Source organism: Ctenopharyngodon idella, chromosome 6 (assembly GCF_019924925.1).
Source record: "Ctenopharyngodon idella isolate HZGC_01 chromosome 6, HZGC01, whole genome shotgun sequence".
Taxonomy (NCBI): domain Eukaryota; kingdom Metazoa; phylum Chordata; class Actinopteri; order Cypriniformes; family Xenocyprididae; genus Ctenopharyngodon; species Ctenopharyngodon idella.
Window position 1 is genome coordinate 28376081 of NC_067225.1, and position 21488 is coordinate 28397568.

At 38.4% G+C, this 21488-nt stretch overlaps 1 protein-coding gene across 1 annotated transcript in view; it reads right to left on the bottom strand.

Moving 5' to 3' along the window:
- Nucleotides 1-3734: 3734 nt before the first annotated feature.
- The window catches only part of LOC127513962 (membrane-associated guanylate kinase, WW and PDZ domain-containing protein 3), a 110965-nt gene continuing 93211 nt past the window's right edge, over nt 3735-21488 (bottom strand). Inside the window, 14 exon segments of the mRNA XM_051896221.1 lie at nt 3735-8369; nt 9419-9554; nt 9820-9957; nt 11015-11120; nt 11286-11373; nt 11822-12007; nt 12561-12740; nt 12852-13044; nt 13173-13267; nt 15013-15172; nt 16778-16809; nt 19618-20235; nt 20809-20881; nt 20883-21004. Of these exon segments, the coding sequence (XP_051752181.1) occupies nt 7339-8369; nt 9419-9554; nt 9820-9957; nt 11015-11120; nt 11286-11373; nt 11822-12007; nt 12561-12740; nt 12852-13044; nt 13173-13267; nt 15013-15172; nt 16778-16809; nt 19618-20235; nt 20809-20881; nt 20883-21004 (3158 nt within the window). The 3' untranslated portion in view covers nt 3735-7338.

Sequence of the window (21488 nt, forward strand, 5' to 3'; positions counted from 1 at the left end):
ACTCAGATATTTTTTTGTAAATTTAAAAGTAATGGGTTACTTGGAAAAAAAAAAAAATCTGATTACTATAATGCGTTACCCCCAACAACACTGGTTGCCATGATGGTGTTTACCTCAGCTTGTGGAAAAGCTAATGATGAAAGTGATGGAAACTAGTGATGAAATTTGATTCATCATGTGTCTTTTTTTTTAAAAACCCTGTGTTATTATGGAGATTGTCAGTATATGTTAAAGATACAAAACAAATTTTAGTAGCAGCTTGGTCTTGCTAATTCAGCTGAAAAAAGAGCTGTTGGATTTAGCCTACCTGCTTAACATGACTCTGTGTGTGTGTGTGTGTGTGTGTGTGTGTGTGTGTGTGTGTAAATTACAGTTTTAAATTGTAAAATGTACAGGTTGTACTATAAATGCGTTTATATTTTTACTGTATTTTTTACAGAATTATTCTGGCAACCATAACTGCCAGTTTGTTTCTTTAAAAACAACAGGATTTGTTTTTCACAGTGTATGTAATGTGTTATCTTACTTTTTAACTATAGCACAGGTAAATATTTCAACTTAAACAAGCTGTGTAATCTTGAGTTATAATTGTAATATTTTAAAATGTTCATTCGTTCAAGTGTGTAAACCTGTATTATTATACCATACAAGCAAGTGTTTTTCTTTCATTAGTGACCTATTTTACTGGAAATGACTCGTTAGTGACACCTTGTGGTAGTTCTCAGAATCTGTAAGGACTGCGTGTTAAATAATACTAATATATTTCACCTGTCAGACATTTATTATCCATTCTCACCACTGCTTCAGTGGTTTGCAATACATTTATCTGCTCCTTTATATCTCTGCTACCGCCTAAAATACCTCCTCCAGTCTCTACGGTACTGAGTACTTTTACACATCGCTGAGCAATCATGAAATGATACAGCAGTGTTCTGCTTAACTCAGCAGAACAAATGCCGCTTAGACTGGCATATTTCTTTACTGTAAGCCATAAAGTAGACTACATTTTGTGTGTGACAGGCCATAGGTTTTATCATCTAGACAATGCTGTAGGCGTGACAGACCGGGATAAGACTTTCTGTAGACAACTTGAGCTAGGATAATAAATGTCACGGTCACAGTCATTGTATTTTCTTTTTTAAATCGTATGGCTTCAAGTCATCTTAAAATAATGAAATTAGTCAAACATATGTCTTATCTGTGCGCGTTCGGCTTTGTCACGCTGCCTTTTCCAAAACTCAGCAGAAAATTATCTTAATTAAAATATATATTAAACCAAGCTGATGTTAAATATAGAAACGATATAGCAATTAAGAAATAATTCATATACGCTGATAACATCGTTATTCTGAAACGGCAAAGGCACAAAATTTTAATTTTGCTGGAAGCTCATTATTTTATTTTATTTTTTTATTTTTTTTATTTTTTATTTTTTTTGGTCTTCAAAATTTGAACAGCCATTCACAACAATTATAAACCTTGGATGTTTTTATAAACCCAGGATGTTTTTTAAATATATCTCCGATTGTGTTCATCTGAAAGAAGATCATATATGGCTTGAAGGTGAGTAGGCTAAATCATGGGATAATTTTCATTTTTGGGTGAACTATCCCTTTAAAGGCACAATATGTAAGATTTTTATATTAAAATATCCAAAAACCACTTGCACAGTGTTATATATTTCGTTCAGCTGTGTACTTACATTATCCTAAATGTTTCCAAGAATTTGTAAATTCAGAGAAATTCACAATTTTAAATAGTGTCCGTCCCTCCCTTGTCACTTGTCGCCTGTCAGTGACGTAATATCTGCGTTATCCCTTATGCTGCATAGTAACATGGCAACAGACGCGGACAATTGCCTAACGTATAGTGAAACGCTGTTGTTGTTTCGTTCAGACGTTAAGGACCATGGCAAGCAAACTTTGGGGCAAAAGGAGAAATAAAACGAGGATCAATATAGGCGTGGCGTTTCCGAGATTGTGAGAGCTTTGGTACAACTTTGACTTGACAGAGCTCGATGCCTCTCTTGCACGTTATTAGACAAGGTAAGCAAATGTAGGCTATATAAGACTAATCAATGTTATATAGCTCAACACGATGAAATGTTAGAATATCATCAGTATGATATTCTAATGTTGATCTAGCTTACTGCTAGTCTCATACAGCCAACAAACTATAGAATAACACGAAGAACAACTTCCAACACACTCAAATGCAGTTTAGTATGATAGTGTAACGTGAGACCAAGTGTTGCATTACCTCACAATTTTAATTCGTCAAATAAACTGACCTGTATTAGTAGTATTTCAGCTTTGCGAGTAGTTCGGTAGAATGAAATGTCCTCATTCTTTTATTTCCCCTGGGACTCGCGTGTGGCCCTGTTATCTGTCTCTCATTAGCAATCATGCCCGCGATTCTCGGCCACGCCCTGCTTTATACAATAGTCATGTAAAAAAACATGAATGCAATCACTCTTTATCACAATCACATTATTAGATCCATCGGAATGACAAGTTCCATGAGTCCACGCTCATTCACTGCGTCATGAATCTACGCCTTTGTTATTGTTTTTAAGAGTTTAGCGACCCCTAGCGGCGAAAAAACATAATGTGCCTTTAAAGGTGCAGTAAGCTTTTTCTGAGAAACTCTGTTGAAAACTGAATCAAATCAACACCCAAACAATCAATTGTGTAAATTCCCAGATGTCTACTCTCTCTTTCTCTGTGTGTGATGAAAAAAATAGTTTGTACATGGTCCAAAGTGGATCCACCAAGCACTACAACACTCTTGTAGCCAATCAGCAGGCTTAAGGCTGATTTATACTTCTGCGTCGGACCTACGGCAGAGCCTCAGCAACGTAGGCTATGCGTCTGTTTTCATTTATACTTCTGCGTCGTTGTCCGCGTCAACGTGCATGCAGACCACTAGCAGGCAGTGTCCGCGGTCATGTTGAGTCTCAAGGCAAAAGCCAAAGAAGAAGCAGCTTTTCATGTACGTTGCAGAAATTAGGTAACGACTTTTGTTGCAGTTTGACTGCATGTGTCCCCTGAAACACAGCGTTTTTCATTCCTATGGAAGTTGAAAATGCTCGCTCTTCTCCTATTGCTCCACGCCAGTTTTTAGCTACGGCGTACACTCGACACAGAAGTATAAATCAGCCTTTATATCAAAAGATAGAGGAGGAGAGTAAGCAAGGGTGGGATATTTTGTAGAAAGACTGTGAAGAGATGGGTGGGATATTACCAAAGAGGAAAAGGTCAGAGGAATATAATTGGAAAAAGAAGGGTTACGATCAGGCAAGAGCTAGGACCCGTGTTAATTTTGGAAAAGCTTTCCAGCTCTGTTAGAGAGTGGGAAGGCCTGAAAACGGACATTGAGGTTGCTTTGTTTCTGCTCGAAATGTGAGTAACATTGGTTTTTGCTGTTTTACAGAACAAAGATATGCTGTTGTATGCTGCTGTTGTTGTTGTTGTATCACAGCAGATTCATCCATACTTGCGGAGAGTCTGATGCGCCAGTTGTTCGTTAACTTGGGGGGGGGGGCGGAGCAATGAAGGGAGGTGTGTGTTTCTGTTGGGTAGGGGTGTGTTTGTTTGGGTGCCGATTTCAAATAACAACAGTTTCTCAGAAATCGCTTACTGCACCTTTATCTGTAACAAATAATATAGAAACTCATTTGATTTGATTGAATTCATTTGATTTGATTTTGCATAAAACTTTACATGACCAGAACACCAGGATATGATTTTATTTTCTTTGCACTGACTTTAAATATTTCCCCCATATTACTTAGAAAAATAACGGAACAAATTTACATATTTCTATTCTTTGTTCTGAGAGAGCACTCAGCTATTTTTTATAAAGGTGCTGTACAGTATTTAAACATTTACATGAATCAGACCACATTATATTGAGACCATATGTATTTAGTCTAATATGAGGTGATTCTAGGCCCCACTTTTAAATATGAACACTGAGATGAGTTATGTACAGCAGATGCTAACATTACTGGCATATGCACAAAAAACACAATGTAACACCACCACAACTTATCGTGAACAATAATCTTGTCTTTGTAATTAGTTTGCGTTCTCATCATCATTTATATCAAAGCTGCGTGCCACACAGCTGTTAGTTACATATCCAAACCCTGAGGTCATAATCACTTTACACACAACATATGGAATGGCCACCAGTCCTTTGGTATTGATAGATCATGTCATTTCCTATGAACTCACACCTTACACGTTTATCTTGGCCACATTTCAGACCTCAAAACCCTAATAAATCAGCCCTTTCAGAAACCTGCCACAACTGACCGTGTGATGCAAGCATGGACAAAATTAGCTGATGATCATCAAATAGATAGTTAAGAAGACATTATACCCGCAACAATCCTATTTTTAGGAAGGATCATTTTTTCCCTACTTCATAGACAGCGATTCTTTTCACATTAGGGTGAATCTTACAAAAAAAAAAAAAAAACATGTCTGGGTCATATTTCACCTCCAAATCAAAAGAGAATAAAAAAACCTTCATTTGCATAAAGTCACTGAAGCCTAATGAAGTCTATACTTAGGATTTGTTGCAGTGTGTCATTATGTGCATAAAATTTAAGCACATTTATCCCCTAAAAAATTCTCTGTAATTGTTCCATACAGTTTGATTTTGACTGCAGTGATATTTATTATATTCTCATTATTTAGTGCAATATTAAAAGTATTTATTTTAATATTAATTCTAATTTAATATATACACGCACACATATTTAAATTAAAAAAAAAAATATATATATATATATATATATATATATATATATATATATAATTTATGTTAATTTTAACGTGTGTGTGTGTGTATATAATGTGTATATATATGTATGTATATATATATAATATATATATATACATACACTGTATATATAATTTTTGTATAAATTTTAATGTCTTTTATGTAAGGTAAAGGTAATACAGGCCTTATTTTCTTAATGCAAAATATTTTCAGTAACACTTTACTTATAGCCTTTATATACAATGCATTACAACAGATTTTTTAAATTAATTAATTATGCCTTTTAATGCTCCTTATACTGCATTGCATGGTCTCATGAATTATTATAACCACAGTTATAATAAATTATAGTACTTATCTATTCACTGAACAAACCTTTAAAAAATATAATGCATTAAAGCACATGACAGACAAACAATTTCTGAAGTAACAAGGAATCTGCAAATGTAATGCATTTTAATGTACATGAATTTACATTATGACTTAAAGGCTTTAAGTAAAGTGTTGCCATATTTTCTTTTGAATTTGAGATGAAATATAACCCCTTTACATCCTTCATGAGGTACACCCATGTACATTGGCTTCTGGTCATAAATCGAAGCTTGACCAGCATAAAGTAGCCTCATAACTGAGGGCTTGAATTGCTTGCACTGCTTGCCTTCATCTTGAGCAGACTGGACATGCATGTCCAGAAAAATAAAATAAATATTTACCATATTAAATCTGATTTCATAGAATATTTAAAAATACATTTGCATGTACCATTTGTTTTGTGACAAGTCAAAACAGTTGCTACAAGGTAAAACTACCACGGTGCTTTAGCAAGAGCCTGGATCTCTACACCGAAATCAATGTCACAATCTGTTATAGCTACATGTATCTATTCATATACATATTTCAATAAATAAAACATTTGATCATCTTCTTGGTATATTAAAGCACAAGTTTCTGGTCATTTGCAGTTATAATATTTGGAGATCATGGAGTCAAAGACATGGAAGAGAGCGAGAACAGTCTGAAAAGTCCCTGGTAAAGCCCCCAATCTTCATAACAGTTCTTATTTACAAGGTTCAAAACATTAGAGAAAAACTGCACGGGTCTAAAAGGCATGCAACAAAACAAGAAGTTTGTGTGTTCTACTTTGCATGCAGGAAAAAAAAAAGATTCTTTGGGGTAAGGACGTGCTGTTTTTGACCGAAACATAAACTTGCATTGTTGTTTTGGTGATTGATGGGGCATGTTCTCTTAAATTGCATAAGGAAGGATTGCATTGTGATGTCGAGAGAGTCCTTGTGTTGTTTAATGTCAGCTGGCTTGAAGGAAATTAAAATGGAGCTCCATGCGTTTGACCACAAAGCCTCAGAAATTGCCTGTCCAAGACGATTAAGCAATGATCTCCATAAAGCAGTTTGGATGAAACCTCATGCCGAATCAGTCTGTTTGTGTAGCGGCGAGACTGATTACAAACATTTATAAATTGTTTCAATGAGAAGCTCATGCTGACCACTGTCCAAAGAGAAGGACATGAACATGGTTAACATCATAAGCTAAGCAGTCATAAGCCTGGATGGGAGACCACCTGGAGAAAAACAAGGTGTAAGGCCAAAAACATACTCATGGAAAGTACGTGAACAAACGTGTGAATGCTTGGCCTATGCACTGAAGGTACATGGTTACAAACCTCTCTATCAACCAGGTAATAAAGACAAGACCTTGGGATGTCTGTGCCTTTAAACCGGATTGTTTATTACTCATATAGTTAGTTTTAGGATAAGTTTACACAAAAATGATGTACTAAAAAACTGAAAAGTTTTTCCTTTGCATTTTTCGCATACAGACGGTACAAAGGACACCATTGTGTTCATACGGATCTGCGAAAATGACTAAAAATGCTGTATTATTCATGCTAGAATTCAGATCTCATTCATTCACTCCCATTCAGATCTGCCTCCATCCAATCAAAATTTGATGGACAGAACCGAGTCACTGACCAACGTTTGCTTTTGCTTTCTATGGATGCATGATTTCAATTATCGGATTTTCCACAAACTGAGTATACTCAAAAAAGTCCTGAATTCCTGCATAAGTTTTTGGGTTTTCTCAGCTTTTGATTTTTTACAGTGTAGGCAACATGTTAAGAAAAGTTAGGCTATAACCTTCTGCACAAGTATGCAAGTGCTTGAAACGCCTATGACGCTATAACCTGTTGATCATAGACGTTTAAGGAAAACTCTATCGCCCCCCATGAGTACAAGATGTTTAGTCTTGTACTCAAGAGGCCGATAGTTTTCTTCAAATGTCAATAAAAGCAACAGTGCCAATAAACCAGATGTGTTGTAATTCAGGAAGCTAGCTATAAACATGTCGAACGTTTACTAACTTTCTCAGCAAGATTCTCTTCCAAAAGTTGCTCTGCCATGACAGTAGATCATTTGCGTTAATTCCTGTTAAAGTGCAGGAACAACAATGTGTGAAATCTTAGCTAGAAGAGTTTGCATTCACGTACATACATATGTTTCTGGTCTTAAACCTTCTATTCCCAAGCATCTACTCGCAAATATCTCGCATCACTTCCTCGTGAGTAAGAATGCGCGCATAACTAGGGATCTTCCAAAGGCCATTGTTTAAGGGTCCTGGGTGGTCAAACACTAGACTCGCCCTGGTTGTGACTGAAGCTGCTGCATCTGTGGTGACAATGTCGTCATTCAGGTTTTCAATCTCATTTCCTTTTCTTTTGTTTTCATTTTTGTCTGTAATCATTTCCTTCTTGTTTTCTTCCTTTTGATCCCTCAAGGATCCCTTATCCTTTGTTTTTCTGCTTTTCCTGTCTCCCTCTCTGCTCGATATGTGGGTGTCTTCAATTTGCATGTCTCTATCTCTCTGTTTTTTCTTGTTTTGGGTGCTTTTGAGCTTAGCTTCCCCTTTTGTCTCAGCCACTTCATCCCCTCCTTTGCTCCTAACTTTTCTCTCAGCTCTCCACCTCTCCTCCTGTTCTTGGGCCTCATTTTGCTTCCTTCCTCTAGAATCCTGTTTTTTCCTTCTTTCGGCATCACTTTTCCTCTGGTCCATGCTCTGCGTCCCCTTCGCACGTCGTTCCTCTTTCTGTCCCTGCGCTTCGCCAATTACCACTTCCTGTCCTTCACGCTTTGACTTCTGGGGGCTGACTGAGCGACTGTGTTGGCAGGACTTTCTGTTCTTGTGGGAGTCTTGAGTGCTTTGTTTCAGATTTTCTTTGTAGCTGCGAGCTTTGTCTTTGGCTTTGGATGGGCTTTTGGGTTTCTCTGTATCTCCGACATCAAGGAGATTCTCTGCGGACCTACTCTTGATGCGCCGTTGCTGCGAGACTCTGGAGGAGCTGGTGTTTTGTGGTTTGGCACTCTTCTCCCTCTTGCTGTCTTTAGAGCGAGGATCCTCACAGGCCAGATCCAAGGAGCCGCGAAAACGGGCAAAGGAGCTTGTCAGGTCTGCCGTTCCCTTCTTTGCTGAAGTGGATGATGGATGAAGGAGAGGAGAACTGAGAGGAATGTTGGAAGTGTTGGATCCCGGCAGATCAGGAAGGATAACATCTCCTGCAGAACCTAAGGGTGAAAAGATTTGCAACTAATTAAAGCTTTATAAAAATTTACCATGATAATCTTTTTTTTTTTTTTTTTTTTTTTCCTGTGCTAAATTCCAAAATGCTAGGTTGTTGTGGTTGTTTGCAAATGCATTGCTAGAAATGTAGTTGACAGAAAGTTTTTCGGTGATTGCTAGGTGATTGCTAGAGTGTTTTGTGTGGTTGTTAGTGCAATGCTAAAGTGTTATAAGTGGTTGCTAGGTAATTGCTTTGAGTGTTCTAGGTGGTTTCTAGAGTATTGCTAGAGTGTTCTGGTTGCTAGGGTATTGCTATGGTGTTTTGGGTGGTAGCTCCACGACTGCTACAGTGTTCAAGGTGGTTGCTAGCATATAGCTAGTAATGTGAATCCTACAATGTTCAAGATGGATGCTAGGTGATTGCTAGAGTATTCTAGGTGGTTTCTAGGGCATTGATAGAGTGTTTTGGGTGGTAGCTATATGACTATTCAAGGTGATTATTTGAATATTTGTAACAAAGAAATAACGATACTGTGTGGTTAAAAAGACGGTTTGTGAAGCTGTTTCATACCTAAACATGATAACTGCTCTCTCTGGATCAGCGGCAGCGCCAACGCAGATTTGAATGTTCCAGTATGATTTTGTCAAAGGTTTAATAGACACGTGAATCGTTGTTGTTTAGGAATAAGATGTTTGAATCGAGATCGCGATCTTTTAACGATTAATCGTGCAGCTCTAATATATAATGCCCTATATATAAACTTGCACAATAAAGCAGAGAAAAGTCTAGCAATTAAGGAGCATAGAAAGTTTAGCGAAAGTCCCATTACCAAAGAAAAAAGACCTAGAGGAAAAGAGGCTGTTAGTGATGATGCTCCTGGGGGCAGTAACACACTGCAGATGAGTTTACACAACCTGTACAGAAGAAAGAAAAAGAAAGAAAGAAAGAAAGAAAGAAAGGAAGAAAATTGAAGTTAGCAAGTAACTTCTGTGGTCTTGATGTTCTTACAGCTTATATAGCAGCATCATTCTGTGTTTGTGTGTCATAACTCACTGTTCTCTGATAAGAGGGCTTGTGGTCTCAGTAACAGTAGCACTTTGTTTCCTCCAGCTTGGATCAGCTCAATGGCTCTAGTGTGACTGATGCCTTGTGTCTGTTCTCCATTGATCTCCACTACCTGATCTCCTACCTGCAGAGGACACATTCAAGCGGAAGATCATTTATGTGTTGTATCATCAAAACCATGAAAATGGTTCTGTCACCTTCTTATAAGGTTGTACTTTACAGCACTTGAAAAAGTATCTCAAGACATCTGTAAACAAGACATATTTTGACAATTTGATTAAAAAAAGGTGTAGTATTCAGCTTTCCTTAACTTTTTACTACACTCTGCAGATGTTTCCCTAAAACATCCGCAATATGTGAGTTAATAAAGAATGGTATGCTGTACTGACGTGTATCCTGCCATCCTGTAGAGCGGGGCCATCCTCAGCCAGCCGCAGGATGTAGAGGCCCATGTTATACTCCGTTCCCCCTCTCAGACTAAAGCCAAAACCACGAGGACCGCGCTCCAGCTCAACCGCAATACAGCCCTAGGTAGAAAATACACACAAAATTCTATTTATTCCAGTGATAGCATGAATATTTCAAGTATAACTCTGGATTAAATTACTTTTGTCTTGGCTTAAATACCCAGCATATGTACATAGTATATATATATATATATATATATATAATATGAAGAGTTCAGATGCAAAAGCCGCTAAATGCCACCTCCATCAAAAATGAGATAATGGTATTGACCGAATGCTCTCTGCACATAGTATACGTTCATCAAATACTTTCGATTTTAATCAGCCCATTCATAAATACCGGTTCGTTGGCAAAAACCGCTAAATGCCACTTCCCTTTGTCAGCAAAAGCCTTTAAGTCAGGGGTTTCCAAACTTGGTCCTGGAGGGCCACTGTCCTGCAGAGTTTAGCTCCAACCCCAATTAAACAAACTTGATCCAACTAATCAAGGTCTAATTAGGCATACTAGAAACTTGTGTTGAGGCAAGTTGGAACTAAACTCAGCAGGACAGTGGCCCTCCAGGACCGAGTTTGGAGACCCCTTCTCTAAGTCCACAGAAGAACCAATCGGAAGACGCGAATCAAATCATGATTTCAAAATGAATGACGGTGTGCATATGAGGCAGCATTCAATTGCCAAGCTGCAAGTTTTTCTCATGTTTTGTCCATCGTTACAGTGGCAATAACAGGATTTGGCGAGTAGCAAGTAAACACAACAGTGTTTCTTTTGCTGCTGTAAAACTGACAGAAACGGAAGTTCTGGACTTAGAGGTTTTTTTAAAAAAAAAATTTTAAATACCACTGAATTGACTAAAGTGACATTTTTGAAAATAAGGAATTTCAATAACTGACTAATAACCTTTTCATTGCCATTAAAGTGAAATGACTAAACTTAAACATAGGAGCCTGGTAAAAATGCTCATTTAAAAGAAAACATGTCAGATGGACTTAGAAGTTTTTGCAATGGAACTCTTCATATTATTTTTCATCATTTTTTTTTTAATTTTGCATCATAAAGTACACTAGATGTGTTGACTATAGATAAAGGTGAAGTTTATGATGTAAGTGTGACTCTTGCCTGTTTGGAGTTGGCGACACACAGTGTTCCCTGTTCACTCATGGTAAGAGCTTTATACTCCGTCCATATGAGCTCATCCCTGATCTCATCCATATCCAAATTATATCTGCACATAAGTAACACATATTATAGATCAGAAGTGTGGCTTAATTCCTCTATAAGTGATCAGAGCTTAATTGTACTGGCTGTAGAATTTACATGAATTTTCAAGAAATTTACAGAGGAAATGAGCACATTTATAGTGGTTGAAATATGTAATAGTGGACTGCACCTCTCATCCTGAGTGGATTTGAGAATCTTGTGCTGTGGTGCTGGACTTTGTTTGGCCGAGCTCGCTCCTGAGGGTGGGCCTTTGTACTCTAAACAGCCAATCAAAACAGACTGATAAACATTGTGTTAAAGTCCTCATGAAACAGCATTGTTACTTCTGTATTGTGACATACTAATGATAAATAAATAAGATCAGGAATGTTTTAACTCCAAAAGCCTTGGCCAATTAATGCTATTTTGTTGTATCATATTCATACCTATGAGCTAACACATATTAAACATGACAGAGAAAAATGAACTGTGTATTTTCATGCTTTGTATTTGAAATAAGCTAATAATTGGTCTAAGTGCCCTTTATAAAGCATTCAATTTAAATACGCATGCATAATTAATACCAAATGCTGCTGTGGATATTAGCGTTTTAATTGAAGCTACATCATTGCCCTAGTGTGACGAATCAAAGCATGAGGCACAGGTTGACAAAGCATGAATATGTTCTGCGGCAGTGTTCATGTGACATTTCATTATCTCACTCACCGTCCTCAGGAACCACGGTGAGCGTGACGGAGTTCCCCGCGTCTTTGATAAGCTGAACAATGTCATTGTGGGAGAGATCCACAATGGATTGACTGTTCACAGCGGATATGCGGTCGCCCACGTTCAACAACCCACAGCGGTCAGTTGGACTGCCCTCGATTATTCGACCGATCTTATGAGGAATCACTGCAACACACACTTAGGCAAATCACTTAGCAGAATTGGAATGGCTTCATAATGAATGAATTATGGGAAATATAACAATTCTGAGGTTGTGCAAAACTAAAAAACAGCTGGATTGAGTGGAATGGAAACAGTTTCATAGTATTATGTAGTAGTGTTATCAAAAGTACTAACTTCGACACTGAAATTTTAAAAATGTGATGCTTTGAGTGCTGTTGAGTGGATTAGTAAACACCTCTAATTGGCCATTGTGTTCACATATATGTGTGTGGCCAATCACACACACATATGTTGAGCACGTGAACACAATGGCCAATCAGAGGTGTTTACAAATCCACTCAAAACGTCACATTTTTAAAATTTCAGTATCAACTTGGTATCGAAGTCGGTACTTTTGAAAACACTATTATGTAGTAAAAAACTGAAGATTACACAAAATATGAGTATATAACCTTTCTGAATGATAACCGGTTCTTGATTCCCAATCCTAGAAATTTTTGTGCAAATAATGTATTTGCCAAATGAATGGCTGGTGCATCAATGAATCTGCTGTTACCTCCAGGTGGCGGTTTGCTCTTTGAGGTGAGGATGACAAATCCAAAGCCCTCATTATCTTTACGATGGAGTGTGATATCAAATGACTCCTGGTCCTTGATGCTTGGCACCTGGATACGCGGAAGCCGAGGTGAGCCATTCACAAGTGTCACTGCCCCGCTCCCAACATCCACTGGGGCATCTATAGAGCAGAAGATTACACGGACTGACCTTTAATGAAAGCTTTTCAGGCAGTTAATTACACTCCAGCACTGGTTTTTATGTCTAAGGCCTGTCAGTCAGCAGCGCTCACCTCTGTAAATGACCTTCCTTCGCACTGAAAGGAGCACTTGTCCGTTGCGCGCTGCGTTAGTCATCAGATCCAGAACTTGTTTGTGAGATTTCCCCTTTACAATGATGCCATCGATGCCAATGAGCTCATCTCCAGCCCTCAGACGGCCTTCCTTTTCTGCCGCCCCCTGGGGAATGATGGCACCAATGTAGACCTAATGAAATTAGATGGATAGCTCATTTTAAAGCTAAGACACAAAGTCGATATGCTAATAAATCACATAAATACAGTCCATGTATACCAATATTTAGTAATATGGTTACAGAAGTATGAGGGACTTACTGGTTGTTCTGCACCCTCTCCCCCAAGCACACGGAAGCCAAAGCCCGTGTCTTGATCTCGCTTAATGAACACGTCCAGCTCTTTATAGTGAGGTACTGCATAACAATAGACAGATTTACATAGAGATACGATAAATAAATTGTAATAAACCACATTCATCAATTCATCACAAAAAAGTAAAACCAAAAATAAAAGCAACCATTCATCAATCATGCATAGGGCTTTTTCTGTGTTTCTGCATCCAGATCATAAATTAAAAGGGTAGTTCTCCCAAATATGTCATTGGAAAATCTTTTTATTTCTTTTCTCTGTGAAGCTCAAATGCTGATATTAAGCAGCTTCTCTTTTCCATTCCATATTAGTGGTTGGTGACTGGTAAGGTCCAAAGGGACAAAAAAAGTACCATAAAATAACCCATACAAGTAGATTCTAGAGTCTTCCAAAGCCATTCAATAACTGTTTAACGTAACAAAATTGAAATTCATTGAAAATCTTCTGCTCATAAATCTGATTCAAAGTTTTACACCGTTAATCCTGGTGCGATATACACAAGAACAATACATTTGCCCACAGATCTTGTTATATTGTAGTGTGCCGTTTTCCCATGCATTATGAGTTGAACAGAGTTCCTTAGTGTTTTGTTCTTTTTGCCACAACGGTTGTTGTAAGATCAGGTGGATCACATTGCTAAATTTTATTTTTATGCTCAAAGAAAGAAAAAAAACAAAATCTTACAGGTTGTGAACAACATTAAGATTTGTTTATGATGATAGAATTTATTTTTGGATGAACAATACCTTTAAAAACTAAGTATAATATATATCAGGGGCGTTTCCTTCGAGGAGGCAAAGGAGGCAGTGTCTCCTCAAAAAAACTGGATAAGAAAATAATTTTACAAAAAATAAATCAACACAAATATTACAAAATGTGACATTAAAAAGTGTAAAGTCACTTGTTTTTATAAAGTAACAGTCTCCAACAGCGACACCTGCAGGTGAAGTTACAGCGGGAGGCTTGCCTCCTCTGTCCCCATTGAATTAAAACAGACACCCTAATGCATTTGGTGGGTTTAGTGGGGGGTAACTAGGAATAAATGGGGGAAAGTAACATGAGAGGAGGCAATGCCCCCATCGCGCTTTGATTGGATATGATCGGTTATGATTGGATATGATTGGTTGACGCGATAAATCCCGCCTCTTGTTTCCATGTGCATTCTCATCAGCCTGAATTAAGACAACAATGGCGTTAATGGGAAGACTAATTAAAAAGTAAGTAAACAACTCAGCCATTTTACCGCTTTGTCACGTCAAAATCAAACTTGAAATGGCCTGAAAACATGATGACTGTGGGGTCAGCTTAGGGAAATGAAAGGTACATCTTCGTGTCTGTGACCAGAGTGTACAAGCTTGATGACTACTGAAAATAAGTTGACTATTCAAAAGAAAAGCTGAGCATCAGTTCACAAATAAAATATATTGTTTAAATTGTTACTGCTTTTAGTTATTATTTGTGGAATATATGTTAAAATGCGTAAAAACACTAATTTGATGAAATTTATACTTAATTTTAATAAATAGAACATTACATAGTTATTTCAAAAAATACAACATAGAATTTTATCTGGTCTCTTTTTATTATGTAATGTTTATTTAACGAGGAAAATTAAGAATAACGGACATAAATTTACATTTGATATACAGTAGGCCTATATAAAAAAAAATGTGAGGGCTTTGCCTCCCCAATCCTGGCTGGGGACCCACCTACCGGAATGTTTTCGACATCATGGCGCTGTAACATAAAAGAGTTTCCTTCTTGCGGTATCAGCCCAGCAGAGACTTACCTATGCTCTCCGGCAAGGCTTTGGGCTTGCTGTAGTGGAGGGAAGTGTCTTGTTTTGGAGAGCTACAAGGCAGTGTGTTTGAGTGATAGGTCAAAGCCTGGGGAACCATGATGTCATGGCAGCGGTCCAGAGTCTCAGTACTGGCACTCATCCCCGGTCTCTGTTGGAATACGAGGGGAATAAAATGTGTTTTAATACCACTTCCCAAAGTGACCTGCAGAGTGCACATAGATATGGACTATTTATATGCAACTTTAAAACTGCTTGCTGGGTGTGTCTCCTGAGAGAATGCAAGCAAGTGTGTACAGATAGATTAGACTAAAAAGAAACACTATTATCGTTGGATCGTGTCTTCATGGTCTGGCACAAAAAGAAAAATTCCCTCAATTCATTTGCAAATACAGTTTCCATTTCAAGAGTGACGCTGAAAAACAGTGAGGCTGAGATATCTGAACACTCCCACACAATGAATGTTTTTGCAGTTTTACCTCACATTAACTTGTTTTTGGTCAAGTTACTGGTGTTTTTAAAGCATTACATTTTTAACAACTAGATTTTTACATTTACTGTAGAAACTGTGAGTGGTGGTGTCCATACAAAACTCACCACCATGATACTAGGGTGGTTGCCAAGGATTGCAGTGTGGTTACCAAGATGTCCTGAGTTGTTGCTTGGTGGTTTTATGGGGTTCTGGGGGGTTGTTAGGGCGTTGCTAGGTGGATTTAAGGGTTTTCAGGGCAGTTACTATGTGGTTTCTAGAGTTCCTGGGAATTTGATTAATGATTTCTAAGATTTTCCATGTGGTCTCTAGGTGTTGATAGGTGGTTTCTAGGGTGTTCTACGTGGTTAGAAGGTGTTTTCTCTAGTGTTCTAGGTGTTTGATAACTGCTTTATAGGGTTTCTAAGGTGTTCTAAGTGGTTGCTAGGGCGTTTCTAAGGTGTTCTAGGTGGTTTATAGGGTGTTCTGGGTAGTTGCAAGGGCATTTCTATGGTTTTCTGGGTGGTTGCTTGGTGGTTTCTAGGGTTTTCTGTGTGGTTACAAGGTGGTTTCTATAGTGTTCTGGGTGTATGATAACTGTTTTCTAGGGTTTCTAAGGTGTTATAGGTGGTTTCTGGGGTTTTCTGGGTAGTTGCAAGGTTTCTAGCATGTTCTGGGTGGTTACTAGGGAATTTCTGGGGTGTTCTGGGTGGTTGCTAGGTGGTTTCTATTTTGAAATGTGTGGTCATTAAAGCATTGCTAGGTTGTTTCTAGGGCATTCTAGGTGGTGGCTAAGTAGTTTCTATGGTTCTGGGTGGTTGTTAGGGTGTTTCTATGTTGACTTGGGAAGCTGTTAAAGTGTTGCTAGGTTGTTTCTAGGGTGTTGTAGGTGGTTGCAAAGTGGTTTCTGGGGTTGTCTGAGTGGTTGCCAGGTTGTTGTTTACAGGCCAGAGTCAAAAGTGCCCACCTACAAGTCTCTATGATATTCAGATCCTTTAAAATCCTTCTTCAGTGTAAGTCTATTGGAATTTTTGAAATCGCAAATCTGAACACTTAAAAAAAAAGGAAGTACAAGCCCACACAAATCATTCATGTCTGCAATACAAATGGTGCGGGACGTGTTAGCTATCAACTTTAGTACTTACAGGAAGGAGTTTGTTCAAATCCCAAACCCCAAATACGAGCAATAATTGAGAAGAAATTTCATCAGCACAAAATAAAATATTCTGCCATTTCCTCAGCTCTACAAGGTCATTATCACCTCTGAAAATCTATTATCATACTCACAGGTCTTAAACTCTTCACAGGCGATGTCTGACCTAGAAACAGAAAAAAGGCAAATGAGAGACATAAGTAGCACTGAAAGAGGGAAAAATTGGGGAACAGGCACTCATCAACATACAGATGAAAAAAACAGGAACTCATTACTGAGATAGAAAGTTTCTAGCCTTATTATAATGACAGCGCTTCATGGTTGTTGCCTCTCAAACATGAAAAAGGCAAGAGAATACATTGTTTCAGTGCTACATTATTAATTCACATCCATCTAACTAAAAAACTACTCAAAGAAGAAGCGTCATTCAAGTGCTTCAAAGTGGGGCGTTTCCTGAGCCAGTTCTGAGCTGAGTTAATCATGACACATGCGTCATCTAGGAGCCATTAAAGATGGATAAAATAAATGTACATAAGAGAAAATGATGATGGATACTATGAATCCTCCAGGGAGAGAGACATTGCAAATGACAGAAGTCATGCATAAAATAAAAATGCAGCTACGCTTTCCATCTGTCATTTCAAAACCCATGCCGTTTATTCATTCCCTTTGTTTTCTCTCTGTCTTTCTCTTGATTGGTGTGATTTCCATTGAATTTAATGGCTAAGCAATGAATGACGAAATTTACTCAGCCTTTGAGGGTTAATGGAACTGATTAAAGCATTATCTCGCTCTCTCTCTTTTCCCCCTCCCTGCTTCACTCAGCAGACAATAAATCCTGACAGAACTGTTCGCAGAGGCATCCTGAAATTCCCCTATGATCTAGACTCATTTCCCAAATTCCCAGCCAACCCTACAGAGTGGGTGCAAAAAATGCAAAGGAGCCTCTCCTGCCAACTGTGTCAGAAGCAACGGTCCATCATTCTTACATAATGTTCTCCTGAGAGACAGAAACACACCTCGAGTATGATCAGTGAGAGTGGAGGAGAGGAGAACAAGTGCAGCTAAAATGTAAAATTATGAAGTGGGGAAAAGAATAGAACTGATTTCTCACCTGCTGAAGAATGGAGAGATAACCAAAAAAGAGACAAAGGGAAAAGAGCCTTTGTGCAACTCTCTGCTGAAAAGACCAACATACTGGAGCTGCTCACCAGTATATGGTAATGATGCAAGTTGTTTTCTGAGTAATCTATCAAAATTAGGTGAGGTGTATGCTTAAAATAAATTAAGTTGAATCTGACAATTCAACTTAATTTAAAGAGAAAACAAGTTGATTTTTCTTACCCCTTTTGCAGATTTTTTTTTATTTGTTAAAAACACATAAACCACAATAATTTGATTTTGCATCTCACATACAGTAAATGTTCTTGAAGTAAGAAAGTTTAGATATTTGTGCTGAAAAACAAGATCCTGAGTAAAGGAGGATCTTGTTTTTTAGACTGGACTAGTTATCCTAACGCTTCTCCTCCTCTTTTTTACCTACCTGAGCTACCATTTGCGCACCAATCTTCGGCATGCTTTCATTTCATCAATACGGATGGTATCCAACGGAAAAATAACATTATAAAATTAATAAATAGAGCCAAATCGCAGAAACTGTGAAAAGTTTTAATATCAGTGTCAGGTAAGAGTAAGATATTTGTCTAGATTTCTCTGCTCATTTATGCAAGTTTATAAACTCGAGAAGTTTACTTAAATATGGTTTTTATAATAAATTATAAATTATATCAACAAACAATAAATTAAAAGACATATACATCATTTGTGATGCACGCAAGCACAGCAGATGACCTTCTGTAACGCCCATATATAGAAATCACACCCACCCTGCCAAAGTCATGTGATTTCAGCAGTTTGGCGGTTTGACATGCGATCCGAATCATGATTCGACACGCTGATTCATAACGCTCCGAAGCTTCATGAAGCATTGTTTTGAAATCGGTCATCACTACATAAGTCGTTATTTTGTTTGTTTGGCACACCAAAAATATTCTCGTCGCTTTATAATATTAATATTGAACCACTGTACTCAGATGAACTGATTTAAATATGTTTTTAGTACATTAATGGATCTTGAGAGAGGAAATTTCATTGCTGGCGATGCAGGCCTCACTGAGCCATCGGATTTCAACAAAAATATCTTAATTTGTGTTCCGAAGATGAACGAAGGTCTTACGGGAGTGGAACGGCATGAGGGTGAGTAATAAATTACATTATTTTCATTTTTGGGTGAACTAACCCTTTAAACTAGCAAAGTGGATTTGGATACGCCCTAAGTGCACCTGCACCATGCGCTTTCAGACCATGCGCTTAGATCATTAAAATAGGGCCTAAAGTCTTTAAAAGTCTTTTCAGCAGGGTTTTTATGCCTAAGATCTGTTTTGAGTGTGTGTGATGGAGAGTGGAGGAAAGTTTTAGTTTGAAATAAGCAAGAAAAAAAGATTTCTTAAAGGACAACTAGACCATCTGAAATTGTCATTGGTCACCATATGCCTACTATGGCTACACTAACTAAACTCTATAACTGCCCAAAGGCCCAAAACATACTCTACACACGCACAGGATCATTGAAATGCATTTTCCGTACAGCTATTTGAAACAATCTGTTTGTGAAAAGTGCTACACAAATAAACATGAATTTCCTGGGAATCAAACCTACTGTTGCTAGTACCATGCTGTACTGTTTAAGCTACAGGAACAATGCAAAGTATTCTAGCTGCATTTTGCATGATGCTGTGTTTTGTGTTAGAATGCACGTCATAATGCAACAGAAATGTACACTGCATTCTCAGTATTGCCACAAGAGCCACCATAGTGGGAATTAGTGTAAACTTTCAGCTTCTTCTGCTTGTGTAGTTCATGTTTATGGCCTAAACGGATCAGTGAGATGTTCCACATACCCTCCTGCTCTTACCTCCTCTCAACACCAACAGATTCACTTCGCTCCCCACAGGGAGGTCCTTCAGTATATCCACCACCTGCGCGTGGCTCAGCGTTTGCACATTCTGCCTGTTAATCTCCTTTATCACGTCTCCTTTCAGCAGTCCTCGGCACCACTGCTCATCCAGGATCATTTTCACCTTCTGCCCCAGTGGACAGTCTGCAATGGCAAAGCCAAATCCTCCAGGTCCCTTCACGATTGGAACGCTCACCAGCTCCGGTTGCAACATCCCCGTCTCGGGCCTATCATTGGCACTGATGCTGCCTCCTGGGAGTGCAGCGACCACTGGCCGCCCGCTGGCGTCTGTGGTTACATAGTGAAGCTCTTGGGAGGAGCCGTGGAGGGCGTCACCTTTGACCAGCAGCGGCTGGCCATTGATAAGGGGTACGGCGGTTACGATCTCTCCTGTCGGAGGTGGAGGGGGAGGAGGTAGGTCCTCGCTGTCCGCATCCACGTCAGGGGGGAGCGAGTATCCGTGACAGAGGACCATGTCCACGTACTGGTTAATTGGGATGCACTGGAACATGTGGACCACATCAGCATGCGTCTTGCCTAAGACAAGTGTGCCGTTGATTTCCACAATAACATCACCTTGGATAAGAAGAGAGGAAATTTGACAGCATGAGAAAGAACTGAAGAAAAGAATCATTACAAAGTGGATCAACAACTTTTCTAATCCATTTGTGTTTTTGAAAGACACTAGATAAAAGGAATCGTTTACTCAAGATTGAAAATTCTTTCATTATTTATTCACCCTTATGTTGTCCAAAACCGGTACTATTTCTCTATGAATCTTTTTGAATGAATTTTCGAACAGATCTTTATACAGAGCTGATAAGCTACAAAAATAACAAAAACACCCATCAGTCTGTGTGACTTGTATGGTATATTCTAAGTTTTTTGGAATGGGATTAGTGAATGAATCATTTTACATTGGTTTCTTTTCAATGAATTGGTTGATCCAGTTCATGAACCAGTTCAAAATTTGACCTAAATTAAACCTATAAATTAAACTTAAAGGCCCACTGAAGTGCCTTGGAACACGCAGCATTATTTAATGTGTTGACGCAATTTCAGCTGAAACAGGAAGATGGGGGGACATATTGAACAGCTGAATTGTGGATGCTTCCCTGAACACCTTTAACCAAACTAGACATCACTCACCAGAGGCCATCTTGTTGTCCTGTGCGGCGGGGCCATCAGAGAGAACGTTCTTCACCTGCAGGAACTCATCAGGGTCGGTCTCCACCAATGATGGTGAAACCAAACCCCTGCTGGCTCTTCCTGAGAGCCGTGTGATACAGCTCCCCCTTCAGCTGGGTTGGGTCTCGTGTGAATCCGGGCGTACCAGCCACTCCACCTACAGAGACAGAAAAGAAGAAGACACAGAACATCTGTGATGACTTCACATAAAATATGCACAAAGACAAAACTGTAAACAACTAGACATTGATATAGTAGATGTGCGTGATATATACAAGCACCAACTGCACTACATGAAACGCTGATAAACATGTTTTCAAAATGTATGACAGATCCATAAATAATGTGTGAAGTCCACAAACAAACGTGCACATTTACTTCTGTCTATAATATCAATAATCAAAGCACATAATGGGATATTTTTTCACTAATATAGTACAAAATAGAACATGAAACACAAAGGAGTCATTTATTTATCTATTTGAACAATAGTGCCATTGGTGCCTAGTTTTCAGAAAAGGTTGACTATTAACCTCAGGAGGTCAAATGAAATGGCTTTATTATCTATTCATTTTTTATGAGGTTTGCACTTTTGCTTTAACAATAATGTGGGACATGTCTAAATGTAGTTCATTACCCTA